At 39.6% G+C, this 17,304-nt stretch overlaps 1 protein-coding gene across 3 annotated transcripts in view; it reads left to right on the forward strand.

Moving 5' to 3' along the window:
* OVCH1 (ovochymase 1) overlaps positions 1-17,304 on the forward strand; it is a 96,620-nt gene that overhangs the window by 20,982 nt on the left and 58,334 nt on the right. For all 3 annotated transcript variants that reach the window (XM_086401538.1, XM_086401539.1, XM_086401540.1), the window contains exons 8-11: positions 2,515-2,589; positions 4,022-4,202; positions 10,867-10,939; positions 11,586-11,781. In XM_086401538.1, the coding sequence (XP_086257664.1) occupies positions 2,515-2,589; positions 4,022-4,202; positions 10,867-10,939; positions 11,586-11,781 (525 nt within the window). The remainder of the gene's footprint in view (positions 1-2,514; positions 2,590-4,021; positions 4,203-10,866; positions 10,940-11,585; positions 11,782-17,304) is intronic.

The following is a 17,304-nucleotide window of genomic DNA, read 5'->3' on the forward strand; positions in this document are numbered from 1 at the left end:
TAGGTGAGTGATCACACCATCATGGTTATCTGGGTTGTGAAGATCTTTTTTATATAGTTCTGCTGTGTTTTCTTGCCTCCTCTTTTTAATATCTTCTGCTTCTGTTAGGTCCATACCATTTCTGTCATTTATTGTGCCCATCTTTGCATGAAATGTTCCCTTGGTATCTCTAATTTTTTTGAAGAGATCTCTAGTCTTTCCCACTCTATTGTTTTCCCTATATTTCTTTTCATTGATTGCTGAAGACGACTTTCTTATCTCTCCTCACTATTCTTTGGAACTCTGCATTCAAATGGGTGTATCTTTCCTTTTCCCCTTTGCCTTTAGCTTCCCTATTTTCCTCAGCTATTTGTGAGGCCTTCTCAGACAACCGTTTTGTCTTTTTGCATTTCTTTTTCTTGGAGATAGTCTTGATCACTGCCTCCTGCACAATGTCACGAATCTCTGTTCATAGGTCTTCAGGCACTCTGTCTATCAGATCTAATCCCTTGAATCTATTTCTCACTTCCACTGTATAATCATAAGGGATTTGATTTAGGTCATACCTGAATGGTCTGGTGGTTTTCCCTACTTTCTTCAATTTAATCTGAATTTTTCAATAATGAGTTCATGAGCCACAGTCAGCTCCTGGTCTTGTTTTTGCCGACTGTAGAGAGCTCCTCCATCTTCAGCTGCAAAGAATGTAATCAATCTGATTTCAATATTGACCATCTGGTGATGTCCACGTGTAGAGTCACCTCTTGTGTTATTGGAAGAGGGTGTTTGCTATAACCAGTGCATTCTCTTGGCAAAACTCTGTTAGCCTTCGTCCCGCTTCATTTTGTACTCCATACTTGCTGTTACTCCAGATATCTCTTGACTTCCTACTTTTGCATTCCAGTCCTCTATGATGAAAAGGACATCTTTTTGGGGTGTTAGTTCTAGAATGTCTTGTAGGTTTTCACAGAACCATTCAACGTCACCTTCTTCAGCATTACCAGTTGGGGCATAGAGTTGGATTACTGTGATTTGAATGGTTTTCCTTGGAAACGAACAGAGATTATTCTGTCATTTTTGAGATTGCACCCAAGAACTGCATTTTGGACTCTTTTGTTGACTATGAGGGCTACTCCATTTCTTCTAAGGGATTCTTGCCCACAATAGTAGATATAATGGTCATCTGAATTAAATTTGCCCATTCCAGTCCATTTAGTTCACAGATTCCTAAAATGTCTATGTTCACTCTTGCCATCTCCTGTTTGACCACTTCCAATTTACCTTGATTCATGGACCTAACCGGAGGAGGAAATGGCACCCCACTCCAGTACTTTTGCCTGGAAAATCTCATGGATGGAGGAGCCTGGTAGGCTACAGTCCATGGGGTCACTAAAAGTCGGATATGACTGAGTGTCTTCACTTTCGCTTTTCACTTTCATGCATTGGAGAAGGAAATGGCAACCCACTCCAGTGTTCTTGCCTGGAGAATACCAGAGATGGGGGAGCCTGGTGGGCTGCCGTCTATGGGGTCACACAGAGTCGGACACGACTGAAGTGACAGCATGGACCTAACATTGCAGGTTCCTATGTAATATTGTTCTTTACAGCATTGGACTTTACTTCCACCACCAGTCACATAGGATGTCTAGTTAATATTTATTGATTATTTACCCTGTACCAGGTATGGACTAACCACTTCACATACAGTATTACTTTATTCCTCAGAATAAACCTAAAAGGTTTGTATACTCTTCTGCTTTTCACAGATGAGGGAATAGAGGCTTAGAGGAGTTCAGTAACTTTCCCAAAGATGCATAGCTGGCATGAGGTAGAGCCAAAGTTCAAACCCTAGCGGTAACATAGAAGATGGCAATCAAGGTTAGGGGTAAACTCACTTGGAGGAGAGTGTGAGCAAGTCATTGTAAGAGTTTATTCTGACATTGCTTGATTGGTTATGTTGTAGGGGAGGAGGTATATGAAGAAAATTTCCAGCATGATTTTCAGGATTCTAGCTTGATTGGCTGGGTGGATGGTAGAGTCATTAAATGATACAGGGAAGCATTGCAAGACCATCTTGACTGTTAAAATCAATGGATTCTGTTTGAGATACCCGGACTTTTATGAGATTGTGAGAGATCAAGATGGACATATCCAGCAGTCCTAGAATTTGTAATTCTAGATCTAGTCAAGATCTAGAATTCAGGAAGGAGATTTAGATTGAAGAGAGACATTTGGAAGTCATATATATGTAAATGAATACAAATAAAGCTATGTACAGTACTTTCATGGAATATTTTTCAGAATAAAGAATAGACCCTGAAAAAAAGACTGAGATTGGGAATAGATGACCATAGATATATATATATTTTAAAAAAGAGTAATGTCATGAGGCCAAAGAAGGAGGTAATGTTTAGAAAACAACAGGAATATTAAAGGGTATGCAACTTAAGAGTGGTTTTATGATTGACCAGCATAAGCAAGTGACTCAGCTAGTTTAGGCTACTGTAAATACTTTGAATTATTTTTTTTTCTCTACAGACTCTTTAAACAAAATTGGATCAACATCATTTCCCAAAACCAATCCTAGATCTTCTGCAAAAGTTATTCCATATGGTGAGTTGATAGCCATGTGATTATGATCTATTTAATCTTCTTTCTTCTTTAACTAGATATCTCTTTTCAAAAGCCTCATCTTACTTTGATAATACTTTGCAGTGAGGAAGAATGGGTTTTATATTTAGGCTTATGAAATTTTTAGAATTCTTTTTAGGTTTTTGCATGGACTCCATAAATAGAGGGAAGAAGAATTAAGCTTTAAGATAGGAAGAAAGATAAAAAAAAAAAAAATAGGAAGAAAGAGGTACAGAGAGCAATCTTTTTTCCTCATCTATTCATATGCAAATTTCATATTTAAAATATCTTTCCAGATTCTGTAATATGATTTTGCATTTAGGGGCAAAGGGAGAAAGCAAAGTTTTTTTGGTTTTGTTTTTTAACACACTTTTAATTTTTAATTTCATTATAACCTTAAGTGTTATGTTAAATATTATGATCTTTCATTGCTCTGTATGCATGTATTATATATATTATAGTTGATGATTTGTAATAGAAAGTTGCACAGGGAGCTGTAAAGAAGGAAAGATGTCTGCTTCTTGAAGGGGAGTCAGAGAAGGCTTCATGGGGAAGACAGTATACAGCAGTATTCTAGACAAGAGAATGGCATTTGGATGTCTAAGCAAATTTGGCATGTCTGGGGATTGGTAAATGGTTTCAAACAATGAGAAAGAGACATAAAATAAGAACATATAATAAAGAACCACATACCCTTTACTAACAAACAGAATTTTCCTACTAGAATGTAAGATCATGAGGGCCAGGATTTTTGTCTATTCTATTCACTGATACATCACCAATGTCTAGAGCAGTGCCTGATAACACCAAGTACTAATTAAGTATTTGTTAAATGAATGAATAAATACAATTCTATAGTTATTGTTGTTCAGTTACTAAGTCAGACTCTTTGCAACCCCATGGACTGTAGCCCTCCAGGCTCCTCTCTCCATGGGGTTTTCCTTGGAATACTGGAATGGGTTTCCATTTCCTTCTCCAGAGGATCTTCCTGCATTGGCAGGTGGATTCTTTACCACTGAGCCACTAGGGAAGCCCATAATTCTGTAGACCAGTACCTATAAAACCTAACTGGTTAGCAGAGTCACCTAGGCAAGCTTTTAAAATCAGATTCTTCAGAGATGAGTCTTAGGAATCTGCATCTTCTTGAAACTCATCTGGTGTTTGGGAATTGCTACTGTTGACTAGTTGTGAAGTTGTTGTGAAGTCACCCAGTTGTGTCCAACTCTTTGTGACCCCATGGACTGTAGCCCAGTAGGCTCCTCCATCCATGGAATTTTGTAGGCAAGAGTACTGGAGTGGGTTGCCATTTCCTTCTCCAATTTCCACTGTTGACTATGGCAAGACATATTGGGGAGGGGTGTGTTCTTAATTATTTCAGTTGAATGGGTCATTAGTTTGATCTCTTTTGCTGTAGGTGTCTGTGGCATCCCTCCATTTAGTCCCCAGTGGCTTTCTAGAAGAATTGCAGGAGGAGTAGAAGCCTGCCCCCACTGTTGGCCATGGCAGGTGGGTTTGAGGTTTCTCGGCAATCACCAGTGTGGAGGTGCCATCATCAACTCGATTTGGATTCTGACTGCAGCACATTGTGTGCAATCGTGAGTGAGGCTGATGATATTTTATTAATGTATTTATGTACCATGTTGTTTGCTGAAGCTGAAACTCCAATTCCTTAGCCACCTGATATGAAGAACCAACTCACTGGAAAAGACCCTGATGCTGGGAAAGACTGAAGGCAAATGGTGAAGAGGGCAGCAGGGAATGAGATGGTTAGGTAGCATCACCAACTCAATAGACATGAATTTGAGCAAACTCTGGGAGACAGTGAAGGACTGAGGAGCCTGACTTGGTAACTGAACAACAACAATAATCATGTTGTTTGTTGTTTTAGTCACTAAGTTGTGTCTGACTCTTTTGAGACCTCATGGACTGTAGCCTGCCAGGTTCCTCTGTCCAAGGGATTTCCCAGACAAAAATACTAAAGTGGGTTGCCATTTCCTTCTCCAGGGGATCTTCCAGACCCAGGGCTTGAACCTGCATTGGCAGGTGGCTTCTTTACCACTGAGTTACCAGGGAAGCCTTTTTTGTATCATACCTAGAACATAAATATAATTGTGTAACTCCTAAAACCATGCAGGCTGATTCTAAAGCATGAATCTTCCTTTCAGTGTTTCTGACCCATGTCCATCTAGCCTCTTTTTAAACAAAGTCAGTGAAGAAAAGCAAATCAAATCTTGAAATTGTTCATCCCATTTACAGGCATCTTTGATTATTATGTTGAGCCCAAGTCTGCTTCTCTATAGCAATAATTTATTAATCTAAATTTACTGCAGTTCCAGAAAACAAGAACTCAGTCTCTTTCTACTTGCATGTAATCATCCTTCCTAGACTTGAAGATCCCTCTCACATTGCCCTTAATCTTTACGCTGAATGCTTACTGTTCTAGTATTTGTGACTCCACAGCCCTCATCATGCAGCGCTCTATATCCTGGATTGGTTTAGTGTCATTCCTCTTAAAGTGGGACCACGACAGTGGAGAACACAGTAGGGTAATTCACCACCTTGATCACTGAGCTTCAATGTTTTTTAATTGTAAACTATGCCATGATGTGAAAAAATATACAAAATATAAACATGTAGTCTAAAGAATGGCCCTACTATTTAGTGTAAGAAGGATCTTTACACTAGCAAGCCCTCTCAGTGCCCCTCCCAGAGAAGTAAACATTATGCTAAATTTTGCATTTATAATGTCTTTGCTTTTTGAGGAGTGGTTTTAACATCTGTGAATTCCTAAAACCAGTATGTTGTCTTGTTTTCCCTGTATTAATGTAAAACAATTACAGTTTATATTCCTCTGTGATATGCTTTTATCTTTATAGCATATCATATGGATTATCATGTGGACGTGTATAACTATAATTAATTCATTTTCAATACAGACTGATTAAGTTGATCACACTTGTAGGCAGGTTCTGGACACTGTATATTTATATACACCCCAGGATTAACAACAAGATCCTACTGTGTAGCACAGAGAACTGTATTCTCTGTTATATATATATCAGTATCCTATGATAAATCATAGTGGAAAGGAATATTTTTTAAAATACATGTATATTTATAACTGAATCACCTTGCTGTACATCAGAAATTAACACAACACTGTATATCAATTATTCTTCTAAATAAATATATACTCCCCAAATGATTCCAATGTACAAAGTCCAGAACCACGCCCTGTCCATGAGTCCATCTTGACCCTTTCTTGCTTGTCCCCAACAAGCTCACCTCTTTTCTCAAACATGCTGTGCTTGTTCCTATCTCAAGGTCTGTGTAGTCGTTCCCTCTGCCATTTGGAACACCAAGTTACATTTAGTTGTCCTTTTTCCTTAGGCTCCTCTTGGCTCTGAGTCTCACAGACCTTGTTTTTAATGGTCTTGGCGGTATTTAGGAGTACTCATCTGGTTTTTTGTAGAAGGTACCTCAGTTTGAGTTCATCAGATATTTTTCTCATGGTTTTTCTGGGACTCCACAGGAAATCCACAGAGGGACATGTCCTTTTTTATCACATTATATGAAGGGTACATGCTACCAGCATGATTTCTCACTGATGATGTTAACCTGGTATTTGCCAGGTGTCTCCACTGTTCCATCTTCCTCCCATTCTTACCTATTCTTTGCAAGCAAGTGGCTAAGGGTAGCCCACACTCAAGCAGTTGGGCATTAAGCTCTATCATCTTGAGTGCAGAGTTTTCTCCATAAATTAAAGTTATTCTGTATGGGAGATTTACCTCTTCTCTTCCTTTTATTGGGGCTTCCCTAGTGGCTCAGTTGGTAAAGAATCCACCTGCAATGCAGGAGACCCCAGTTTGATTCTTGGGTCGGGAAGATCGCCTGGAAAAGGGATAGGCTACCCACTCCAGTATTCTTGGGCTTCCCTGGTGGCTCAGCTGGTAAAGAATTCACCTGCAATGCAGAAGACCTGGGTTCGACCCCTGGATTGGGAAGATCCCCCTGGAGAAGAGAAAGGCTACCCACTCCAGTATTCTGGCCTGGAGAATTCTATGGAATGTATAGTCTATGGGATTACAAAGAGTCGGACACAACTGAGCAACTTTCACTTTCCTTTTACTTATTAAATTGTGTACTAAACCAGTATGGGCAGGAGGACATTTGTTTTTTGTAAATACTACATATTTATTTTGTTGCTTGAATTGCTCCAGCTTTGATCCCTGTGAGTTTTTTCAGGGTGAGTTTTCCAGTTTTGACCACTGTAAGTTCTTGTCTTTTTGATATGCCACCACCCTTTTGGGACAAAGATACTCCAAGTTCATCTTATGTATCCCCTCTCAGTCTTAGAAGCAGCCATTTCTCCCATAAGCTGCACAAGAAGTTAAAATCTGGGTGCTGAGCATCCCAGTTGCTACTAGGGTGTTGTTATTGCTTATAGCCCCTCTTAGCTAACAGAGCTAGAAAATGTAAGAAGGCATACTAACTCACTTACATAAACCTGTTTTTCTGTCTATACCTATATTAAGGTAAACATGAGATCATACAGATATTTCCAACTCAACCACATGGTTCATTCTAGCACCCCCCGGCCCTTGGAGAAATTCATTTTATAAGAATTCTATCAAAGTGCATTTTTATGTACCGTGGAAAAGCCTCAATCACAGCTAACTAATTAATGGAAATTAAAGTATTGGAGAAACCAGCTATTAGTACTGATGCCAGAGGCACAGAAGAAGCTTTGTCAGACTCCCTTGTCAAATAGTTTATTCTTGAATTTATGTCATAGACTATGATTCCTTGCAGCAAGATACAGACCACACCAAACCATTCTTTACAAGGTGAACTAGTCAACTTGATGAGTCAGCTGAGATTAATAAACACTGCTGCTGCTGCTAAGTCGCTTCAGTCGTGTCTGACTCTGTGCGACCCCATAGACGGAAGCCCACCAGGCTCCCCCATCCCTGGGATTCTCCAGGCAAGGACACTGGAGTGGGTTGCCATTTCCTTCTCCAATGCATGAAAGTGAAAAGTGAAAGTGAAGCCGCTCAGTCGTGTCCGACTCTTAGCGACCCCATAGATTGCAGCCTACCAGGCTCCTCCGTCCATGGGATTTTCCAGGCAAGAGTACTGGAGTGGGGTGCCATTGCCTTCTCCGATTAATAAACACAGTCAGCTATAAATGTTTGTGAACCATTTAAGTTAACCACAAAAAGATTTGTATGTAATTTTAGTGGCCCTTCTTGTTTTCTTTGTAAAATTTTGCTAAAGTAGTAGTATTGCTTGTTTTTAAAAAGGCAGTTCAAATAAAGTTATCAAGTAAAATCTAAACTACCCTCTCCATTTCTCTAATCCATTCCTCCTTTCTAGAAGTAATCAATATTAAGAATGTTTTAATTATCTGATTTTACATTAATGTTTATACATATATATTTTATGTAGGGTTTTATAATTTTTACACAAAATATTGTGCCTTATACTTATTTGATGTGGAAAAGGTTACCTCATTTTTTCTTTAACTTTTATAGTTGTTTAATTTACTTGACCAGAGAAATATCTTTTTTGAAGTTGGAACTGTGTATATCTTTACCCAGAATCATTTGGGATGCTAGTGTGAAGAATTAGTATGTTCACTCATGCCTTGTCTTTGGGAATCCTTCAGCTGATTCCTTCAAGAACTTACTTCTCCTTGTCTCATCCTCATCAATCTTATGGACATCCAGGGCTCCAGCCTCCATTGAAGGGGCGTACCCAAATCCATTGGGAAGGCAAGTTTACTGCATGGAATGAGCCGGTTGGGGAAATGTACAAAATCTGGGAGCTGAGATAGACATTTTTGCTGAAGGTCCCACGTGCCAGGCTGGCTGACATTGCTACAAAAGGCGATAAGGACAACCGACAGCAACATTGTACTACACCCCATGTGCTACCGTCTCTAGCACTGGTTACCCTTAGTATTAGCTCTAGCAAATACCAGACTTGTCTGGAAGGTTTCTTACTTAAAGTCTGGTGTGGAGCCAGAGAATCTTTATTTCTAACAAGTTGCTGGGTACTGTTGTCCTATTTTTAGGGAAAACCTGGCATGTTCTCCTTTTGTTGACTCCACACTCTTCTTCATGCTCGTGTGGGATTTTAGGTCCTAATGTATAGCACAGAGAACTCTTCTCAATGTTATGTGGCAGCCTGGATAGGAGGGGAGTTCGGAGGAGAATGACTGGATGCATGTATATCTGAGTCACTTTGCTGTCCACCCAAAATTCTCACAACACTGTTTATCGACTATACTCTGATATAAAATAAAAAGTTTAAAAAATAAACAATTTAGGGGAATAAACTCACTTTGCAGTTGTACATTGGAATCTGTCTCAAACCTAAATCAGTGGATTTTTTTCCAGTTTCAGCGACCTTTATTTTCTTAGAAGCTGCCTTTTAAAATATTTATTTATTGGGGCTTCTCAGGTGATGCTAGTGTTAAAGAACCCACCTACCAATGCAGGAGATGTAAGAGACGTGAGATGTGTGGGTTCCATCCTTGGGTCAGGAAGATCCCCTGGAGGAGGGCATAGCTACCTACTCCAGTATTCTTGCCTGGAGAATCCCATGGACAGAAGAATCTGGGGGGCTACAGTCCATGGGGTCACAAGAGTCTGACATCACTGAAGCAACTTAGCACACCTGCACTCGTTTGTTTATTTCTTTATCCATTTATTTTTGGCTGTGCTGGATCTTCTGTTGTGTGGGCTTTTCTCTAGTTATGGCAAGCAGCAGTTACTTTTCATTGCAGTATGCAGATTCTTCATCGCAGAGGCTTCTCTTGTTGCCGAGCTCAGGCTGTAGGGCTCTCAGGCTTCAGTAGCTGTGGCTCCCAGGCTCTAAAGTGCAGGCTCAATAGTTGTGGCGCATGGGCTTAGTTGCTCCACAGCTTGTGAGATCTTCTTGGACTACGGATAGAAACCGAGTCCCATGTACCAGCAGGCGGGTCACTTATCACTGAGCCACCAGAGAAGCCCTTTCTAGGGTTAACCAGTTCTTGTTTTTCTCTTTGCAGCTTCCTTCCAAAACTTAGATAAGAGCAATTGGTTTCCATCCAAGGGAGGGGCAGGGGTATGATTCTAGGGCAGCAGCCTTAGTAACAGCTTTAAGAAATACGTTTCTTTACTACCAAGTAATGATTTAGAGAGTGACTTTGAAAATAAAGTTGATCCTTCCATTAGAGTGCATGACAGATAATAACAATGATAATGGCTACCATTATGGAGTCATTACTATCTCCGTATACTTACCAGGCACTTTACTTGAGTTGGCTCCCTTAATAAAGGCACACTTAAACACATCAGTGAGTCAGACTCATCATGCAAGGAACTGAAATGAGCATGGTTATGATTAGAGAGAACATGCCTACCTGTATTAAGAAACTTCTTTGACTAAATGTATTGAAGAAATACTTTTCATAACTTTACTTTTACTGAAAAGACAGTTTTGAAAAATGAAGAATCAGTGACAATATATTTGTGGCAATTGAGGGACTCTTTCCTTGGATATTTTTTCAGCTGGAGATCTTGATGTGGCAAATTAATGGATGTAGATTCAAATTTTTAAACTTTTTTTGAAGTATATTAAATGTGTGCAAAACATTAATACAGTTAGAGGAATTTATACAAAGCAAATAACCATGTAACTAGCACCCAGACCAAGAAAGGAAATGGTGCCAGTACCTAGGGGTCCCCTTTATGCCCTCTCCCCTTTAAAAGTAGTCAGTGTCCTAATCTCTGATATCAGATGTGAATTTTACCTATTTAGGAATTGATAAATTGGTCTTAGTTTCATAAATTCTGATTATTTTATAAAAGATGATAATTTAAAAGATATATTCCTATAATATAGTATTTGAATATTTTTAACAGTAAAGCATAGATCTCATTAGAAATGTAATTTTCTTCATGTATTCCTAATGTCACTATGAAATTAAAATAAGCTCTAGGTTTCTTTTTTCCTTCTCAACTTAAAAATAAACTGGTGATATTTGATAAATGCTCCAGAAACATTTTATGGACAAAAGAAGGGGGCAAGATAGACAATTAGGAACTTGTCCTCAGATAGATCAGAAGGCATGGTGCAGCTTCTCTGGTTACATAAAGATTCCAGACAAGGTAGTGGGTGGCCCCTGGCTGGACTGAACAGTGGATGTTATAGTGTTAGACCAAATGGTGAAAAATGTGTTTTCATATCAAACTTTTGTTGTTCCTCCTCCAGGAAAAACAATCCACTCTTCTGGACCATTGTTGCTGGAGACCATGACAGAACCTTGAAGGAATCAACTGAGCAGGTGAGAAATGTTTTTAAAGGTCATTCTGCCTGTTCCCTAAATTGTCACATGCCAGGGAATACATTTGGGCTTCCCTTGTGGCTCAGCTGGTAAGGAATCTGCCTGCAACTCAGGAGACCTGGGTTCGATCCCTGGATTGGGAAGATACCCTGGAGACGGGAAAGGCTACCCACTCCTGTGTTCTGGCCTGGAGAATTCCTTGGACTGTATAATCCATGAGGTCGCAAAAAGTCAGACATGACTGAGCGACTTTCACTTTCAGGGAATACATTTATCTAAAACATGAGATTAGTTACTACTTTCCTAATGCCCTCTTACACTTATCATTTATACCAACATTTAAAGATAGAATTTGAGATCACATTTAATCTGAGAATCAGGGGAAGTGAGTCAGGAAGTGCAAACTGAGGTCCATGTACACAGGTCCAGAGAGTCTAATTTTCCCAGGACCTCCATTCCTCAGAAAGTGCTTCATGGATTCCTGCAAATTATTAACAAAGATTTCCCTTCTAAAGTTAGTACAAAGTCACCTTCATTGGGTGACGTGTGGAAATGCAGAGATTTAGGATGATTTTGGACCAGTATACAAGGAATTTGTTTGAATCATTGACTCTGCCCTGTAATTTCTTGCTTGCTCATGATGCAGGTGAGAAGGGCAAAACACATCGTGATGCATGAGGACTTCGACTCACTGAGCTATGACTCTGATATCGCCTTGATCCAACTGAGCTCTGCCCTAGAATTCAACTCAGTGGTGAGGCCAGTATGTCTTCCACACAGCTTGGAGCCTCTGTTTTCTTCTGAGATTTGTGTTGTGACTGGCTGGGGAAGTGCTAATAAAGGTAAACCTTTTACTTTTGCATGAACATCACTATTGATTGACAGTTTCGAGAACATGGCATGGAAACGATATCAAACGGTATCTGCTTTAGCCCTTCTTCCTTCTGAAAGACAGGAACCATGGTTTATTTAACTGTAATAGTTCATCAGAGTAGAGAATGAACTATTTTATAATTTTTCCATCAGGATGCCTTAATCATAGGTAGGCTAGATCTGTGAAAGGCCAGATAGTAGTATCTTATCCCTTGTAGGCCATATGGTCTCTGTCACAGCTATTCAAATCTGCTGTTGTACCACAAAGCAGCCTTAGACAATATGTTACAGAATGGATGTGGCTGTGTTCCAATGGAATTTCTCCATGAAATTGAAATTTTATGCAATAATCTTGTCACAAAATGGTATTCTTTTTTTTGGATTATCTTTTCAACCATTTAAAAATGTACAAACCATAATTAATTCATGGATTGTAATAAATAGACTCAGAGTTGGTATCGGGAGCTGGTAGTAGGGGCTGACATGGATTTGGCCTGTGGACTGGAATCTAATGAGGCCTGGGCTAGATTCTATAGTTCTTAAAGCCATAGTGAAATACCAAAAGACCTGAATGAGTTGATGTTGTTGTCCTGCTTATTTGCACTGTATAAAGTTATTTTCTCTTATATTTTCCTTCTGTCTATATGTCATTTAAACTCTGTAAGCTTGTAGATGCTGAAGACAAACTTATGGTTACCAAAGGGGTAAGGGGAAGAGAGGGATAAATTAGGAGTTTGGGATTAACATGTACATACTACTATATATAAAATAGATAAACAACAATGTCCTACTGTATAGCATAGGGAACTATATTCAATATCTTATAATAATCTGTAATGGAAAAAAATCTGAAAAAGTATATATGTGTGTGTGTGTATATGTAAAACTGTATCACTTTGCTATATAGCAGAAACTAAGACGACTATGTAAATTAGATATTGTTGCTGTTGTTCAGTTGCTAAGTTATTTCTGACTGCAACCACATGGAATGCAGCACACCAGGCTCCTCTGTCCTCCACTGTCTCTTGGACTTTGCTCAAATTCATATGCATTGAGTCGGTAATGCTCTCTAACCATCTCATCTTCTGCATCCTCCTTCTCCTTTTGCCGTCAGTCTTTCCCAGCATCAGGGTCTTTTCCAATGAGTCGGCTCTTCGTATCAGGTGGCCAAAGTATTGGAGCTTAAGCTTCAGCATCAGTCCTTCCAAAGAATATTCAAGGTTGATTTCCTTTAGGATTGTCTAGTTTGATCTCTTTGCAGTCCAAGGGAAAACTAGCATCACAGTTTGAAAGCATCAGTTCTTCACTGTTCAGCCTTCCTTATGGTCCAACTCTCACATCCATACATGACTACTGGAAAAACCATAGCTTTGACTAGATGGAACTTTGTCAGCAAAGTGATGTCTCCACTTTTTATTATGCTGTCTAGGTTTGTTATAACTTTTTTTCCAAGGAATAAGTGTCTTTTCATTTCATGGCTACAGTCACTGTCTGCAGTGATTTTGGAGCCCAAGAAAATAAAATCTGCCACTGTTTCCAGTTTTTCCCCATCAATTTACCATGAAGTGATGGGACTGATGCCATGATCTTAGTTTTTTTTGAATGTTGATTTTCAAGCCAGCTTTTTCACTCTTCTCTTTCACCCTCATGAAGAGGCTCTTTAGTTCCTTATCACCTTCTGCCATTAAAGTGGTGTCATTTGCATATCAGAGACTGTTGATATTTCTCCCAGCAGTCTTGAATCCAGCTTGTGATTCAGCCAGCCTGGCATTTCCCATGATGTACTCTGCATAGAAGTTGAATAAGCAAGGTAAGAATATATGGTCTTGTCATACTCCTTACACAATTTCGAACCAGTCAGTTGTTCCATGTGTGGTTCAAACTATTGCTTCTGGTCCTGCATACAGGTCTCTCAGGTGATAGGTAAGGTGGTTTGGTATTCCCATCTCTAAGATATACACAGTTTGCTGTGATCCGCACAGTCAAAGGCCTTTTAGCATAGTCAATGAAGCAGAAGTAGATGTTTTTCTGGAATTCCCTTGCTTTCTTTATGAACCAACGAATGTTGGCAATTTGATCTCTGGTTCCTCTGTCTCTTTGAAACCCGGCTTGTGCACCTGGAATTTCTCAGTTCACACACTGCTGAAGCCTAGCTAGAAGGATCTTGAGCATGACCTTGCTAGCATGTGAAATGAGCGCAACTGTACAATAGTTTGAACATTCTTTGGCATTGCCCTTCATTGGAATTGGAATAAAAACTGACATTTTCCAGTCTTGTGGCCACTCCTGGGTTTTCCAAATTTGCTGACATATTGAGTACAACACTTTAACAGCATCATATTTTAGGATTTGAAATAGCTTAACTGGAATTCTGTCACCTCCACTAGTTTTTTTGTTCTGTTTTGGTTTGGTTTGGTTTTTTTGTAGAAATGCTTCCTAAGGCCCTCTTGACTTCACACTTCAGTATGTCCATATGTGGTGAGTATGTAGTGAGTGACCACACCATCATGGTTATCTGGGTCATTAAGACCTTTTTTTTGTATAGTTCTTCTATGTATTCTTGCACATCTTCTTAATCTCTTCTGCTTCTGTTAGGTCCTTACTGTTTCTGACCTTTATTATGCCCATCCTTGCATAAAGTGTTCCCTCAATATCTCCAATTTTCTTGAAGAAATCTCTAGTCTTTCCCATTCTGTTTTTTTCCTCTAATTCTTTTCATTGTTCATTTAAGAAGGCCTTTTTATCTCTCATTGCTATTCTCTAGAACTCTGCTTTCAGTTCAGTGTATATTTTTCCCTTTCTCTCTTGCCCTTCACCTATCTTCTTTCCTTAAAAATTTGTAAAGCCTCCTGAGACAACCACTTTGCCTTTTTGTATTTCTTTTTTGAGGGGATGGTTTTGATCACCACCTGCTGTACAATGCTATGAACCTCCATCCATAATTCTTTATGCACTCTGCCTACCAGATCTAATCCCTTGAATCTATTTATCCCCTCCACAGTATAATCAGAAGAGATTTTATTTAGGTCATACCTGAATGGCCTAGTGGTTTTCCCTACTTTTTTCAGTTGGAGCCTGAATTTTGCAATTAGGAGCTGATGATCTGAGCCACAGTCAGCTCCAAGTCTTGTTTTTGCTGACTGTAGAGCTTCTCTATCTTTAGCTGCAAAGAATATAATCAATCTGATTTCAGTATTGACCATCTGGTGATATCCATGTGTAGAGTTGTCTCTTGGGTTGTTGGAAAAGGGTGTTTCTATGACCAGCGTGTTCTCTTGACAAAATTCTGTTAGCCTTTGTCCTTTTTCATTTTGTACTCCAAGGCCAAATGTGCCTGTTATTCCAGGTATCTCTTGTCTTCCTACTTCTGCATTCTAATCCCCTATGATGAAAAGGACATTTTTGTCGGTGTTAGTTCTAGAAGGTCTTGTAGGTCTTCACAGAACTTCATAGGTCAACTTCAATTTCTTCAGCATCAGTGGTTGGGCATAGTCTTAGATTACTGTGATATTGAATGGTTAGAGCATTCTATCATTTAGGGATTGTACCCAAACCCTACACTTGTGATGCTTCTGTGGATTGTGAAGGCCGCTTCATTTCTTCTAAGGGATTCTTGTCCACACTAGTAGATATAATGGTCATCTGAATTAAATTTTCCCATTCCCTTCCATTTTACTTCACTAATTCCTAGGATATTAATGTTCAATCTTGCCATCTCCTGCTAGACCACATTCAGCATACCTTGATTCATAAACCTAACATTTCGGATTCCTGTGCAATATTCTTTACAGGATCAGACTTTACTTTCACCACCAGACACATCCACAACTGAGAATTGTTTCCGCTTTAGCCCAGGTGCTTTGTTCTTTCTGGAGCTAATAGTCATTGTTCTCGGCTCTTCCCCAGTAACATACTGGACACCTTCCAACCTGGGGGGCTTATCTTCCAGTGTCATACCTTTTTGCCTTTTCATACTGTCCATGGGGTTCTCTAGGCAACAGTAGTGGAGTGGGTTCCTATTTGCCCAAGCACAAGGTTGTGATTCATGAAAGGGAAGTCAAATATACTTCAAACAAAACAGTGGCAAAGTCTGAGCTTGAAGGAGAGGGGAATTAATCTTTGACCCTGTACAGCATTCATCTTCTCGGTTTACTGTGGTACCTGCAGCCAAACTGCATTTTTCTAAAATCTTTGCAACTGCCATATGAGGAGATTTTATCCTCCTGTTTTGCAAATGAGGGGGTTATGGCCCTGAAAGTTAAGTCATTTGCTAAGACTCCATGGCTAATAAATATCAAAAGGGAATTTAAATCAGTGTGGCTCAGCTGATAAACCTTGAATGGCTTTTTGTTACATAAGAAACAATTTCCATCCCAAACTGAATGTTAAGAATGTTGTGGAAATATTTGCTTTTGGGTAATAATAATAATAAGTTTTCATTAAGAAAAAAAGAATAAATCTGACCTCCTAGCGCAGCACTGAAGAATCTGCACGGGACCTCCCGAACCCTCTCCAGCATCTGTTCCTCGTTTGTCCCATTGTTGGCTGACCTTCAGGCACTGTGTCTTCTTTCTCTATCAAGCTCTGTACGTTGTTTCCTTGGCCTTGGAGCACTCCTATTTCAGTCTCCTCACAGCCTCTTCTCATCACTCCATCCTCAACTCAAATCTCAGACCATTTTCTTGCAGCAGGACTGTCCTTCTTCACTCTCTTCATTGCCTGGTTTTATCATCTCCTTGCACATAAAGGGACTTGACATTATTTTACAGATTCGTTTTCTATATCTCACCCCTTATAGTGGGAGCCTCTTGGAGGCAGATCTCTGCCTAATTTACTGCTCTCTCCCCAGGGGTCAATATCTACCTTGCATAGAGGAAACAGTAACTTTTTATGGACTGGCTGGCCTCAGTGCCCTTGAGTAAATGTGCCTGTTCTCTGAAACCTTCAGCCTTCACCAACTCTGTGACCACCAGGTGATAGAGGTAGTTAAAGTTTTACAAAAGGTGACTTCAGTCTTTCAGTCTTGGAGAGAGAACAAGTTCTCCATTTTGAGACGTGATAATAAAACAGCACTTTTAGGGATCGTCTCTGAAAAGAGGATTTTAAATATATTAATTTATTTTTGTATTAGGTTATTGCATTAAAAAAGTAAGATATAGAGTCAGACCCGGGCTAGTTCTTAGTTCTATCCCATAGTTGCTGAAAGATCAAATCTTCAGAGTTCTGGCTTTTTCAGGTGTGAAATCAGTGTGACAGCCCACCTCACAATGTTGTGAGTATTAAGAGCTAGGAGTAAAAAGCATAAATATTGTACATCTTGTCTAGTTGTTCAGTCATGTACAACTCTTTGCAACCCCATATGGCCTGCCAGGCTCCTCTGTCCATGCTGTCCATGAAATTCTCCAGGTAGTAATACTGGAGTAGGTAGCAATTCCCTTCTCCAGGGGATTTTCCAGACCCAGGGATTGAAACCAGGTCTCCTGTCTTGCAGG

Source organism: Bos grunniens, chromosome 5 (assembly GCF_055505025.1).
Source record: "Bos grunniens cultivar Pamir isolate PY7600 chromosome 5, Bosgru_T2T1.0, whole genome shotgun sequence".
NCBI classification, from domain to species: Eukaryota; Metazoa; Chordata; class Mammalia; order Artiodactyla; family Bovidae; genus Bos; species Bos grunniens.